Genomic DNA, 14,099 nt, shown 5'->3' on the forward strand with positions numbered 1-14,099 from the left:
AGAATCTCCTACATGCTGTCTGGGAAACTGTACCTGAGATTTGAGGTGAGTTTTTGTTTTTAACAATGTCTTTCTTTTTGCCACTCTCCCATAAAGGCCAGTTTTGTGCAGTACCCGGGCTATTGTTGCCATATGAACATTGTCTCCCAGCTCAGTCGTGGAAGACTGTAACTCCTTTAGAGTTGCCATAGGCCTCTTGGTGGCCTCCCTGACTAGTGCCGTTCTGGCCCGGATATTCAGTTATTGATGACGGCCTGTTCTAGACAGATTCACAGTTGTGCCATATTCTCTCTATTTCTTAATAATGAACTTTACTGTGCTCCAGGGGATATTCAGTGCCTTGGAAATGTTCTTATATCCTACCCCTGATTGGTACTTTTGAATAACCGTATTCCAGATTTGCTTTGAATGTTCCTTCGTCTTCATGATGTAATTTTTGTTAGGAAATGTACTAACCAACTGTGGGACCTTCCAGAGACAGGTGTATTTAACCTGAAATCATGTGAAACACCGTAATTGCATACAGGTGGACCCCATTCAACTAATTATTTGACTTCTAAAGACAATTGGTTGCACCAGAGCTTATTTAGGTGTATCATAGCAAAGGGGTTGAATACTTATGCAATCAATTATTTTCTGTTTTATATTTGTAATTACCATATTTAATATTCTTTTGGGGAAAATGTAGTGTTGTGGTTTTTTTTTTTTTTTTTACCCATTTCTCAAAACTGTGCAACCTAGACTTTAAACAATTAATTACATGTTTTTTCAATGTTTGCCACATTCTCTGAGACGACACAGTATGTAGCAGTTTCAGTATAGGGTGTTTGAAATAAGATGGTGTAGTTTTACTAGAATTTATCTTTCTCCTGTAGGTCAGCCTATCGCCAGCCAACTTCCTACCGACCTCGTCTGCTTGTAGCTGGAGACAGGGGCTCTGGTCAGACCACGCACCTCGCTCCAGCCATCCTTCACAGCCTGGAGAAGTTCTCTGTGCATAGACTAGATCTGCCCACACTGTACTCTGTCAGTGCCAAAACCCCTGAGGAGTCCTGCGCACAGGTGAGCACAAAACTTCCATCACTCCCCCCAAATCTGCACACCTTTTATTGCACATCAGTGAGAGATGTGTTTTTTTCTTTTTTTTTTATAGCTAGCATGGGGACTATAAAGTAAACCTCTCAGTAATTCGTCTGTGAGAGAATTTGTCTCTCACTTTATTCATCAATGAGCCGCTTTGAATTACCTTGTATATTTAAGTTAATCCTTCTTCTAATTTGCCACATTGGTTACTTTGTAATTCATCACCTGTAGCAGGGTTTCCCAATCCTGGTCCTGGGGACCCACTTTGTCTGCTGGTTTTCATTCCAACCGAGTTCTCGAGTTCTCAGTTACTTAATTAAATCCTTAATTGAACTGACAGTTTTCTTAATTAGACTTTTTTATTTGTTTTCAGCTCTTAAACAGTTGCAGATTTCAGCTTAGCTATAACATTTTATAAGTACTCTGCAACTAAGATCTGAAAACAATTAAAAGGGTTTAATTAAGCAAATTCAGTCTAGTTAAGTAATTGAGAGCTCAGTTGGAATGAAAACCAGACACCAGTGGGTCTCCAGGACCAGAATTGGGAAACCCTCACCTGTAGCATACAAATCTTGTTTGCTGACCTACATAACTACACGTAAATGCTGCGTGCATACACAACCAATTTGGTTGAACCAATTTGTTCAAATTCACGATTTTTGTGACCTCCATTACAAAGTCGAAGCATTATTCATGCTTAATTGGTTTAATGGTTAGCAGAAACCAGTGTGAGGCTTGGCACACAGTCTTTCTAGGGGTACAAAAGTAGATGCTGATGCTCAAGTATAACAGTCATGTCTACGAACAACAGATTCCTAAGATACTGTGATATTCTGTAGGCCAGATGCTGCTTTTTCTAAAAGGGCTTCTAAACCCTTCCATTATTTTATTTATGTATTTGTTTATTTATGTATTTATTTAAGTAAACACAGGATAAAGAAACCACATTTTCAGTATAGGGTGTAAACAGCATGTGTGTGTTTTTTTTGCGTGGTATTTCACAATTTGGATGATTAATTATTAAAAGCAGAAAACAATCTGTAATTTTTCAAACGAATTGGAAAATATTCACGTATTTGTCCCAGCACTCTTTGTGAAATATCTTTAATTAATCCCTTTGTGAATCCTGGTTGCGGTTTGCTTTGAGAAGAGCATAACATTTCAAATTACTTTGGAGCACAGTTGCCAGTTCTAACATTAACTATAAGTGCTAGCCCTGTGATCAGACTGCATTTTGGCTGCTCATTGTTATGTCTGTTCATTTACTTTTTATGAATGTTACATAACTAACAAAGTATTTGTCAACATCTTAATAAAAATGTATTCAGTCTTCATAAACATTGGATAATTACATTTTGAAGCTGTTCTTTAAGTTCACATTTAAAGTCAGAAAGAGGACATTTCTAATAAACATTATTTGAATTCAGTTTTATTAAATAATGCTGCAGTCTGGTGTTAGGAGTGTTAATGCTTTGTAATTTACACATGTACAGTAAACATCTTGGAACTAAAACTGCATTATTATTTTTTTACTGCTGCAGTATGCTCAGTGGTTTGGGTTTAGATTTACTTCAAAGCTTTCAATTTTTTTCTGTAGGAAAAGAAAGAAATGCATCTGAAATAAACAACTAATTATTTTACCCTTTTCTGTCTCATTGGGTATTCCTAAATACATAACATTCTCCTAGTTTCTGAAATTCTCAAATAAAAAAGATGCATTCATTAATAAGAAAACAACTTGAACTAAATGTTGTCTTTTTTTTTTTTTTTAAATTATTCGCAATGTGTATTTGGAGGATCTATATTCTCTGTTGCTTATTTATGACTGCTCGCTGCATTTGTTTAGTAAACATTGTAAGAAACTTGAATGCTTTCTACTGTACATATACTCAGTTGCTTTGTTAAATTAATATTCTGTTGGGTGGCCAATTTGTGATATACTGTAGTGGTGCCAATGTTAAATCTGTAGTCCCATTAATGTAAATGTAATGTGCAACTCTGTTTCAGACAAAGGTCGTTGCCACATTTTTGTAAAAAACCTATAGAGGAAAAAAAAGCTTTTCATGCCTCCCAGCAGATAATTACAAAATTCACTGCGTGTTTTCCAGAGCAGTGTATTAACAGTTGCCTTTGTATTAAAGTTTGTGAAGAGCACACTGAAATAAAAGCCTGCCTGTTCAAAGTGTCTCTGGCACCCTGCAGCTCTCAACAAGTGATTACCTGGCTTGACTTGAGCAAGCCTGCTGTGACCTGCTGACTGCAGAAAACAGCAGTAATGTTATAAAATACCAAAGTGGCTAACATTACTCTGACTTTAGCGTGCTGGATGAAAATGTTCATGGCGTGATGATTGCATGTTTTGAGTACCATGCAAACAGTTACCTCAGTTGTACTATTTAACTGCATAATCGAAGGAAATGCCACAACTGTTTACAGGTGTAATGATAAAATTTACAGAAAAAAAAGTGTTTTAAAAGTGTTTCAACAAAACAAAATTTGGTAACGCTTTATATTGCTTGGCATAAATTAATATTAAATAGATATGCATTTGCATATTAAATTAATGGTAAATTAATATTGACTAAATATGCAATAGCTGGTTTCTTGCTAAATGTTAACCAAATGTCGACTGAAAATGTAATTGCATGTCACGTCCGTTTGTATTCTGTTTTGTTACCCCTGAATATATGTAGTAACTTCCCATTGTTTAACTGTATTTTCAACTAAAAACATGTAATCTGACTTAAATGTTAATGGAAAGTAAAAAGGAATAATTTAACGTACATTTTATATCAATTGCATATCTATTAAATGTTAATTTAACATTAATATGAAATTGCATCTCTATTTAATATTAATTTATGCCATGCAATATAAAGTTACCTAAAATTCATCCTGATTTTAAAAAGCAGAAATGTCTAGTTTTGAACATGAGAAATAAACCAAATAAAAATAACTACCATCCAAAACTGGCTAATATTATGAAAGTCAGATATAATGTATATGAACATCTGCAGATTTGTACTAGATTGTAGTAATGATCTGCACCATCGTTCTTATTCTGTGCCGAACAGACTACCAGCAACCTTGTGAAATAAGTTCTAAGAAGGGTAGGTGGCACTGTATCACTACTTACATGAACTGTGTTAGGTGTTCTTTTGTAGATTATCTATCCTGCTTGGAACCTTTTTTATTATTCACGTTTTGGTATGTACAATATAAACAAACATTTGTGTGTGCCCTAGAAATCCACCTTGTAACAGGTAGAATCAAAAGGCGTATTATTTTACGTGCTGCTTCTATTTAGAAGAACACTTTTATACTGTGTAGATTACTTTTGTAGGCCTGGATTGGGTGCAAATCCATTCCCGCTACTAGCTTATTTTTTTTTCAAACAGATCACATTCTCATATTCTTAAGAGTAAATGTTTTGGTATCCTCTGAAGCTAATCCCAGCAATGGATGGTTAGTATCATTTTGATTACTGCATTTTCTCCCATTTATTTAAAAGAACGTGTTTTTTGTACCCCAGGTGTTCCGCGAGGCACGGAGGACTGTCCCAAGCGTGGTCTACATGCCCCAGATTAGCGAGTGGTGGGAGGCCATCAGTGACACGGTGAGAACGACGTTCCTGACCCTGCTTCAGGACATCCCTTCCTTCTCTCCGGTCCTGATCCTGGCTACCTCAGAAATCGCTTACTGGGAGCTGTCGGACGAGGTAATGCTTGCTTAAAAGTCTGCATGCTGTTTCTTCACTTCAAAGGGTTTCAATAGATTGAATTGCAGCAATAAACATTTAAATGCATGGCCAGAAGTTCCCTGTTCTATCCCCTGGCTGCTTCATAGGGTTCCTCCATCCATGCTGTCTGGTAGCACCACCCACTGAGAGACACTGGGACTCCACTTGCTTTAGGCTCGCCCACTGCCGCTGCCTGTCTGTGCCAACTCCTTAATCACCAGTGAGCTCTGCAATGACTAGTGTGGCGGGGGTCTCAATCACACTTTTTTTCCTAGTGTTTTAAGAAATAGCACAGCAATTAATTGTGCTTGCTATTGTATGTGTTTTTTTCTTTTAAATCAATACCTTGCAAATCTTTGAAGTACAGGGAACTGAAGTGATTGTTTGGTCTTATATCTCTTACCTGTGGGTCTATAGTAACTAACGTTTTTTTTTTTTTTTTAGCTACTTGCATGCATGAGCATTGTAAGTACTGCTGTGTGCTCTAGTGTACCAGAAAACAGATTCTACTTTGAAACGTGCCTGCACAACTAACTCTGACACAATTATGCATGCTCCTGCTTCAACTGTACCTGCAAGTTGCTAGAAATGACATATATTCTGAGTGGCATTTTATTCCACAAGTAACTTAGTAGAGCCAACTATAAAGCAGACATTTTTCATCATGGATTTGGACGTATGATAACCATTTGAAAAAAAAAAAAAAAAATCATAGTTTGAAACACTTAAAAACAGATTTCAATATGTGGACTTTAATTAATTCAATGCCAGCAGTACTTTGTGTGTGCACATGGATCTGAATGAGGCAAGCTTTGTGCTGTTGTGTGATTCCAGTTCAGAGCGTTGCTTGCGTTTACCTGGAACAATGGGGGATTCGGGACTGTACACCCGGGAAGTGTGATAGCTGTCAGTCGGGCAGGCAGTTATTAATATTAACATTAAGAAATACATGTAGGCTTATTGGGATGACTCTGAGGTAAAAGGATAACTGACAGCTGAAAGTGGTCTGAAAAACCTGAAAAAAATGTTAAGGGAATCAATATTTAAGGTCCTGCATTTGAACTGCAAACCACTTGCGTGGGGAATGTATTTTTATGAATAATAATCAAATGTAAATGCCTAAATGTGCATTTTCTTGGTGCAACATCAATACAGTGCTCATAATCCCATCCATAAGTATGTATAAAACACTCAATAGTAGTATATGTAATAACACGGCATACAAAAAAAAAAACTCACCAGTAAAGTCTTTATCAGCTGTCTTTTAAAATAATCTCATAGAGGTAATAGAAGTTTTAAGCACCTCTTATTTAACTAAGAATGTCACATTGTTCAGTAGCCTTTCTTATTCATACTCGGCTCTGTCACAGTTCACAATGTGGAGCAACACTGTTCAAGCCATGAGAGGTTGTCCTCCCCTACTACAGTCAAAACATATTTTTTGTAATGGTAATGATGATAATAAGAATCTGCAAAGGCTACTGTTTTGAGATTCCAATGGTCTTTATTGGCAGGTGAAATGCATCTTCAGGAGCAAATATGGTGAAGTAGTGAGTCTGAAAAGACCAAGTGAGGATGACAGAAGAAGGTTTTTTGAAGACCTGATTGTTGTACAAGCAGCCAGACCTCCAGCACGAAGGAAAAAAGCAGGTATGAAACAAATGTTACTCAAACGCACACCACTAGAGCAGGGGTGTCAAACTCAAGGCCCGCGGGCCGAGTACGGCCCTTGGAAGTACTTTATCCGTCCCCCCTGCAAAGTTCATTCATTACAGTGTAATTTGGCCTGGCGCAGTTTGAGTCTATTGGGTTATTACACATAAAAAACTCCAAATCCCATCAGCCATCAGAAAAGTATCGGGAAGCTCAGAGCTAAAGAAACAGAAGACATCGAGAGACAGCCAATCATATCTCGTGCTTCTTGCTTAAGGCATGTTTTCTGTTAGACACTGTAGCCTACTGGCTGTCAAAAACGATAATATAACTCTCAAAATGTCCAAGAAAAGAAAGATTGATTAGGAAGGCAGATTGTTTCAGGAAATTGGGAGTTTGAATATTTATTTGTAGAGCAGCAAGAAAACCATATTTGCTTGGTATGAAAGGGAAGTACTGCGGTGATGAAATAATTCAATTTAAGGCGCCACTATGAAACAAAACAAAGAAAAATATTGCGAGGTTGAAGGAAAGAAAAGCTGGCTGAATTAAAAAGAACCCTTGATTTACAGCAGAACATGTTTAAAAAGGCAAAAAGTGAAAGTGATGTGGCAGTAAAAGTAAGTTACCTTGTGTCAGAGCTAATCTCAAAGTTGTCAGAGCACTTTTCTGAGGGTTCTTTTGTAAAAGACTGCATGCTTAAAGTCACAGAAATAATCTGTGTGCTTTCCAATGTCAGTCTTTCAAGAAATACCGTGGCTGAAAGAGTGGATGACCTGGCTACCGGTCTTCGAGAGCTCACTGAAAAAGCAAGCGATTTTCTCAGATATTAATGATACCGCTGCGTTATCTATTTTTATCCGGGGTGTTGATGCAGTCTTCACTATTACCCAAGAGCTTTTGGACTCATACGTGGAGTGATGGTGTCGTTTGATATCTAAAGTTGTCGACTCTTCAAACACGTCACTGTTGTACTTTACTGTCACCCTCTTTAATCAACCTACTGTTGTTGTCTGCCTCTACGGAGATCATGCAGCTAATCACTGTGACTTAAACCATTTGGACCTGAACCTTGAGACGACCTTCGACCGGGCAGAGGACACCCAAAGCTCCGACGACACCGTTTTTTTTCAACACCGCATCAGTGTAGCGTCCACGGAGCGACAAGATTCTACCCTAAAGTAATATTTCATTTCCATGTAGAAAAAAAAAAAAAAACAACATTTTGTTTCGGGGAAAAAAAAGCAACGAACTCATTTTTAAATTATGTGTTTAACATTCCATTCTTTTTCTATTAATTTATAAACAACAAAGTGTGACCTACGGTCGTCTCAAATGCCTCTTTTTTAATTGTGACAGCGGCTTATACAGGATATTCTTACTTCTCCCCAGGCTTCCCTATAAAGCGTCGGCATTCTGTATATGTGAAAATACTATTGTGACATTTGTATGACTGCCTAAAATGTTTCCCTGTTATCGGAATAAGCCACCTTGCAGAGGATCACAAAGGGGTCTTTATTTATTTATTTTATTTTATTTTATTTATTTTTCCCTTACTCTCTATTAGACTTATTCTCTACAGCATAGTTTTCGTATTTATTTCCATCGCATTCTGCTAAGTTTACTCTGTCTGTGTTTATACCTACCTGTCTGTTTGTCTAAAGCCTGCCAGGAAGCTTTGTTACTACAGGGTAACTGTAAATTGCTTCCCTGTTGCTGCATTAACCTTGAATCCACGCTTGAATTTGTTCCTGCTGTGGATACCAAAATATATTTTCTTTTGTGACATACTAATCTAAAACATACAAAAGCTAACGAGGAGATGTATACAGAAATACACAGCAAAACAGTGGGATATAGATTGCCTTGAAATCCTGAACAAATGTTATTTATAGAACTGAACTAAAATATTCTCATATAAGGCAGGGTGATGTGTCAGCGTGCTGGCTGCAAAAAGAACAAGGTGAGGTTTTCTTTTCCATATTGAATGACTGGAAAGCAAAAAAGGTTTTTTTGCTTCAATGTTAGCTGCCAACCTTGTCAACTCTGATATCAAATACAGCCAGCACTTCAACTGCCTCCCACTAGTACTTATAAAAATGAACTTGCTCATACCTGTTTGCAACTTGCAACTTTTTTTTTTTTTAGCTGTTGCAAAACATCAAATTGGTCACCATACAGAACCATGTGTTTGTAATATTCTGTTATCCTGCTTGAGTGCCCAGTATATTGAAACAAGTTAATTTACTAATAGAGAAACATTGTATGAGAGACGGCAAAATACCATACAATTAATTTCCTAGAGTGTCTCATGGGTGGCTGAGTACGTGACGGCGGTAGCCTAAAATCATGCACTGTAGTATTACTTGTTTTGTTTGTAAAAATGCATCTGCATTTAATGATGTGAAAGGGTACTTTTGGATTTGGCTGTAGAATACAGTGCATTTGCACTGCCAGTACAACTCTGAGCTGCATTATTTAATTAAACAGCTCTTAGCAATTGGGCCACACATTTACACTTGTGCTGTGGTCTATACCCTGTTGGTGTGCACATAGCCCCTAAACTAAAATTCATGACCTCAACACCATGTCTCCATGGCTACCTCATTACACAGAGGACAAAAAAAGTAAAAAAAAAAAAAAAAACCCAAACAAAAAAAAAAACTGCCAAATATTGGCATGCTTAGAAATGATGACAAATGAATTAATATGGATATACTTGATGAAAAAGGCTTTCTGGAGTTTTAATTTACATTTTTTTTGTGAACTGAAGATATTTTTAATTTTATTTAAGAGCCATGTTCACTTAGCAACTGTGAACAGAGGGGGTATTTCTTTATATTATGCAATTAAGATATATCTTTGTCTTTGTCATGCATTGCTATTGAACTATGCTGTACATGTTCCAAGTGTGTGTGTGTGTGTGTATAATATATATATATATATATATGATATATATATAATATATATATATATGTATATGATGAGCTAAATGTGAGCAATTTTGTTTGTGCTTAGATTTCATGACATTATCGTACAAGTGTAATTTTTGTGCTTGTACTTGTAGCCTCTTTTTATTGGTTTCCAAAATAGAGTCAACACACTGATTTGTCTGCTGTCATGTATCGGGCAATCCATGGCGTTGGCTAAGTGAGTATGCAACCTTTTGCCAAGAAGATGGCGGCGTGCCACTCGCTTACATCTGTGGTTCGTGACATGCCTCTGCATGAGCCAAATCATGCATTACAGTGGCTCTCAGCCCAAAGTGTTCTAAGAGATGAGCTGCCTAAAAACGGCAAATTTAAACAATGTAAAAAAACATCGGGTTGCAGTTAAAAGGCCAGTGTGGTGCCCAAAATGTGTTCACAAATTCTTCAATTTATCAAATGCAATAAGCCTGATAAGTTGATCAATTATGCATCCATGTTTGCTTTTTGTTCTATTGCTTTTTTTTAAAAATGGAGATTATTCAAAGCGACAGCAGGTTTAACTTAGGGCTGGTGAACAAAACAAAAACAGCCTCTTTTCACACTTAATTATTGCATTTACATTGGTGGCGATCTGAAGGTGGGCCACTCAGAAGCAGATTCATCATCCTGGCTACTGATAGAGAACTGTAACAGCCAACTATCCACCAAACACAGTGCTTCTGGTTAGCCCAACAGGCTCAGCTGGGTCTTGGTAAGAGGTTTTATCTGGAATGACCTCGAGGATGGGTGCTGATCTGATGAAACGTGGCAGAGCGTTCCAGCACAAAGGAAACACTAATTTGCCAGTGTTTGATTTGAAAGTGGTTGCCTGTTTGTTATTTGGATGAAGGCCCTTAGTGAGTAATTATAAAGTATTTGACGTTATTGTTTTTGACGTTGGGCTGCTGCTCAATCATTTGTAGATGTGTGCTTGCTAATGTGTGATAAATGCACTTCAACATATTCCTAAGTACTTGCATCAGAGGGGTGAATGTTTGAAGTGCTGTAGTGCAATACAGGGCTTCCCAACCCTGGTCCTGGAGACCCAGTGTGTCTTCTGGTTTTCATTCCCTGAGTGCTCAATTACTAAACTACACCCTGAACTAATCATTTGCTTAATTATACATTTTTAGTTGTTCTCAGCACCTAAAAAGTTGCAGAGTTCAAATTACTTATAAAGTGTTATAGCTAACTTGAATTTTGCAACTGTTTAAAGAGTTGAAAGATTAGTCCAATTAAGGGTCTAGTTAAGTAATTGAGAACTCAGTTGGAATGAAAACCAGAAGATACATGGGGTTGGGAAGCCCTGCTCTAGAGGGTAAGTACATTAACAAGTAAAACATACTAAATACACTTTTATAATAGTAGTTTTGGTTTGGAATTGCTGAAAATGATTTTTTTTATTTTGGTGTAAAGGACTTGCAAAATTAAGTAATTCATCTCCCCAGAAGGGGATGCATATTCAAGAAAGTAGGAATATAGTGGAGGTGTGTCTATCGGCATATTTGTAATTAATGCTGCAGAACCCAATTTGGATTGAGCTCTCAGGAGGAATCAGGTACCGACAATCAGTTGATCGTGCTAATTTACCATTCAAAGTGATACAAGTGAAGAAACAGCTGCAGGATTTGTGATAATTACTACTGTTCTTAGGCTCTGTGAAGAACAGCAATCCAAACAAATCCAAGCAGCTGTTTATTTAGTTGTTTCACTTGAAATGATAAATTGGTCCAGTCAACACCAATGATCCTCGCCTGATTGTCAGCACCTGATTTCTGTGGAGAGCTGAATTCGAATAATTGGTTTGTGCAGTACCATTTGTAATATTTTATATAAGTCTACCTGCACATAAAAGCATATTCAAGTTATTCCGTATCAAAATCTGGGGATAGATTGAGGCACCTGTCTGTTTCTGTGTGACACTTGACCAAGTTTTAAAATGTAAGTTCCTAGCTGGCTTCCTACCATTTTTCATACATTTTTATTACAAACTTGTACAAACTGTAGCACCTTGTTCATTCATGTCAGTCTGCACCTGTCAAAGTCCCCCGTGATTTTATAAGCTGCACTGTGAACCCCAACCCGGTCAGTTCAGCATGCTGCAGCATCCTTTACTGAACCTGGTGTATACTTTTACCAGATCTGGTTCATAGTGTTGGACTGTGTAAAATTAAAGATGTGAAAGTGAATTTTGGAACTAAAGTGGAACTATAGTTGCTGCATCTATATTGACATTGAAAGTATGTTTTTATTTAAATTTAACCAGCTAAATTGCTGCAGAAATGAGCAATGGTCTCGGAGCACTGTGCCCCCACATCCTAACCACTTTGTGTATCGTGTTGTGCAGCCCTTCTTTCCTTGGAGGTGCTTGCTCCCGCTGTGCCTCCGCCACCCCGCCAGCTCTCCGAAGAGGAACAGAAGAGGCTGGAGGACCAGGAGGAGACCACACTGAGGGAACTGCGGCTCTTTCTCAGGGACGTGACCAAACGGCTGGCCAACGACAAGCGCTTTAACATCTTTGCCAAACCTGTGGACATTGAGGAGGTACACACAACACTTAATACTGGAGTATACGAAAGAGAACATTTATATTTGAGTGCAATTTATTTTGAATTGAAAAAGAACAGTGCTTAGAGTCTGTCTATCTCTGTATCTCTCTGTCACTCTGTCTATCTATATCTGTCTATCAATCAATCATTTTTATTTCAGGTTTCGGATTACCTTGAAGTTATTAAACAACCCATGGATTTGTCAAAAATCATGACCAAAATTGATACACACAAATACTTCACTGGGACGGAGTTTCTAGCAGATATTGACCTCATCTCCAGCAATGCTCTAGAGTACAATCCGGACAAAGACCCAAGAGGTAAGGAGAACTGCAGTACAAGTTCATATATTTAAATAGAGAAAAGTGGGCCGGGACCGAATAAGATATAGATTTTGCTGTAGCTCGCTCTACCCATCATTAACTCTATATATATATATATATATATATATATATATATATATAATATATATATAATATATATATATATATATATATTAAATATGAGAAAAAACTTTTTTTGTGGAGTGGAAAAATTATTGCATAATCTACTACTTACTTACCCATTTTGACCTATAATCTTTTACTGTAAAACTAGCAATGAAGTCTTAAGTTCTTCGTCCATTGAAGCATAAAGTTCTCTCCTAAACCAATTCGAATTCCAGGGTACTTTTTCTATGGGCTGTTTTAGAAAGTTAATCCTAGAACTGATATATTTTATTTAGGGTAATTGCTGATTAGTGACCGAAGAGAGAGATATCTGTGAAAAGTGCCTGAGTGACCTTAATGCTACACTGTCTGTTATCTGAAGAGATTTGACTTTTAAATGTTTGCTTTCTCGTAACTTTCATGACGATTGCCTCTTCACGAGGTTGACTCTGCTTCAAAGCAGTTTGTTCTGCATCCAGGAACATGAACCTGTAAGATGATTTGAAGTGCTCTAAAAATACCCTCACACGGTCAGTTTCTAGTGTATATTATTTTCTCATTCTGTAGATAAAATAATCCGGCATAGAGCTTGTACCCTGAAGGACACTGCGCATGCAATGTTTGCAGCTGAGCTGGATCCAGAGTTTAATCGAATGTGTGACGAGATCAAAGAATCGAGGAACAAGAGGGGTAAGTGCCTGTGGAGCAAATATTGTCACAAATTAAAGTCTCTAGCTATAAATCCATGTGACTGTTTTATGCAAATCTTCATTTGAACAGTTTAATCTAATTGTTATGGCCAGATCTTTACCTTTTTAATTGCAATAATATGCAGCTCTGTAAAATGTCCTAATATTGCAGAGCGTAGGCTTATAACTAACCATATTCTGATAGACACCATTAAGTTAATAACAGATGTAGGTACAGTATATATTAAGTTAGTTTATACTCATCATAGATTGGTCCCTTAGTGAATACCACTGTTCTGAATAAGAGGGTGCCATTTACATACACATGTCTAGTGTATTGTGTTTCACCCCTGAAAGTTATTATAAAGCACAGCAAGTACAAGTTAAACTTGTATATGTGTTATGCCGAGTGTATCTACTTTATTGTTCCTGCTCCCCCCCCCCCCGAAACACGTGAATACACTTAACAGAGAGGCTTCTCTCATGACACCATCGCCACTTGGGTTTTTCTTCTATTTTATTTAGAAATAAAAGTAAGGATTAGCAGTGGTCAATGTGTGATGTTGACATTTTAGGATACAAATGGATTGGAGGCGATTCCTAATGACAGTCAACAATCCTTTGGCAATGTCTAAAAATGTTCATGTTTATTCAAGTTATCTGGGCCATGATAATTGCACAGTCTAAACAGGGGTTTGTGAAAATGCCTGTGCTGGCAATGTGCCCCAGAGCAGTGGTTCCCAACCCTGGCTGCTGGTTTTCATTCCAGCTGGGATCAAAATGACTTAACTAGACCCTTAATTGCACTGCTAATTTGCTTATTTAGACCTTTTTAATTCTTAAACAGTTGCAATTCAGGTTACTGATAAACTGTTAATTGAAAACAATTAAAAAGGTCTAATTAAGCAGATTCAGTTCAATTAAGGGTCTAGTTAAGTAATTGAGAGTTCAGTTGGAATGACAACCAGCAGACACAAGGGGTCCCCAAG

At 37.3% G+C, this 14,099-nt stretch overlaps 1 protein-coding gene across 1 annotated transcript in view; it reads left to right on the plus strand.

Moving 5' to 3' along the window:
- The window catches only part of atad2b (ATPase family AAA domain containing 2B), a 76,845-nt gene that overhangs the window by 29,913 nt on the left and 32,833 nt on the right, over positions 1 to 14,099 (plus strand). Inside the window, exons 18-23 of the mRNA XM_041253369.1 lie at positions 876 to 1,062; positions 4,616 to 4,801; positions 6,337 to 6,472; positions 11,792 to 11,988; positions 12,154 to 12,313; positions 12,989 to 13,111. Of these exons, the coding sequence (XP_041109303.1) occupies positions 876 to 1,062; positions 4,616 to 4,801; positions 6,337 to 6,472; positions 11,792 to 11,988; positions 12,154 to 12,313; positions 12,989 to 13,111 (989 nt within the window). The remainder of the gene's footprint in view (positions 1 to 875; positions 1,063 to 4,615; positions 4,802 to 6,336; positions 6,473 to 11,791; positions 11,989 to 12,153; positions 12,314 to 12,988; positions 13,112 to 14,099) is intronic.

The sequence above is a fragment of the Polyodon spathula genome, chromosome 6 (assembly GCF_017654505.1).
Source record: "Polyodon spathula isolate WHYD16114869_AA chromosome 6, ASM1765450v1, whole genome shotgun sequence".
NCBI classification, from domain to species: domain Eukaryota; kingdom Metazoa; phylum Chordata; class Actinopteri; order Acipenseriformes; family Polyodontidae; genus Polyodon; species Polyodon spathula.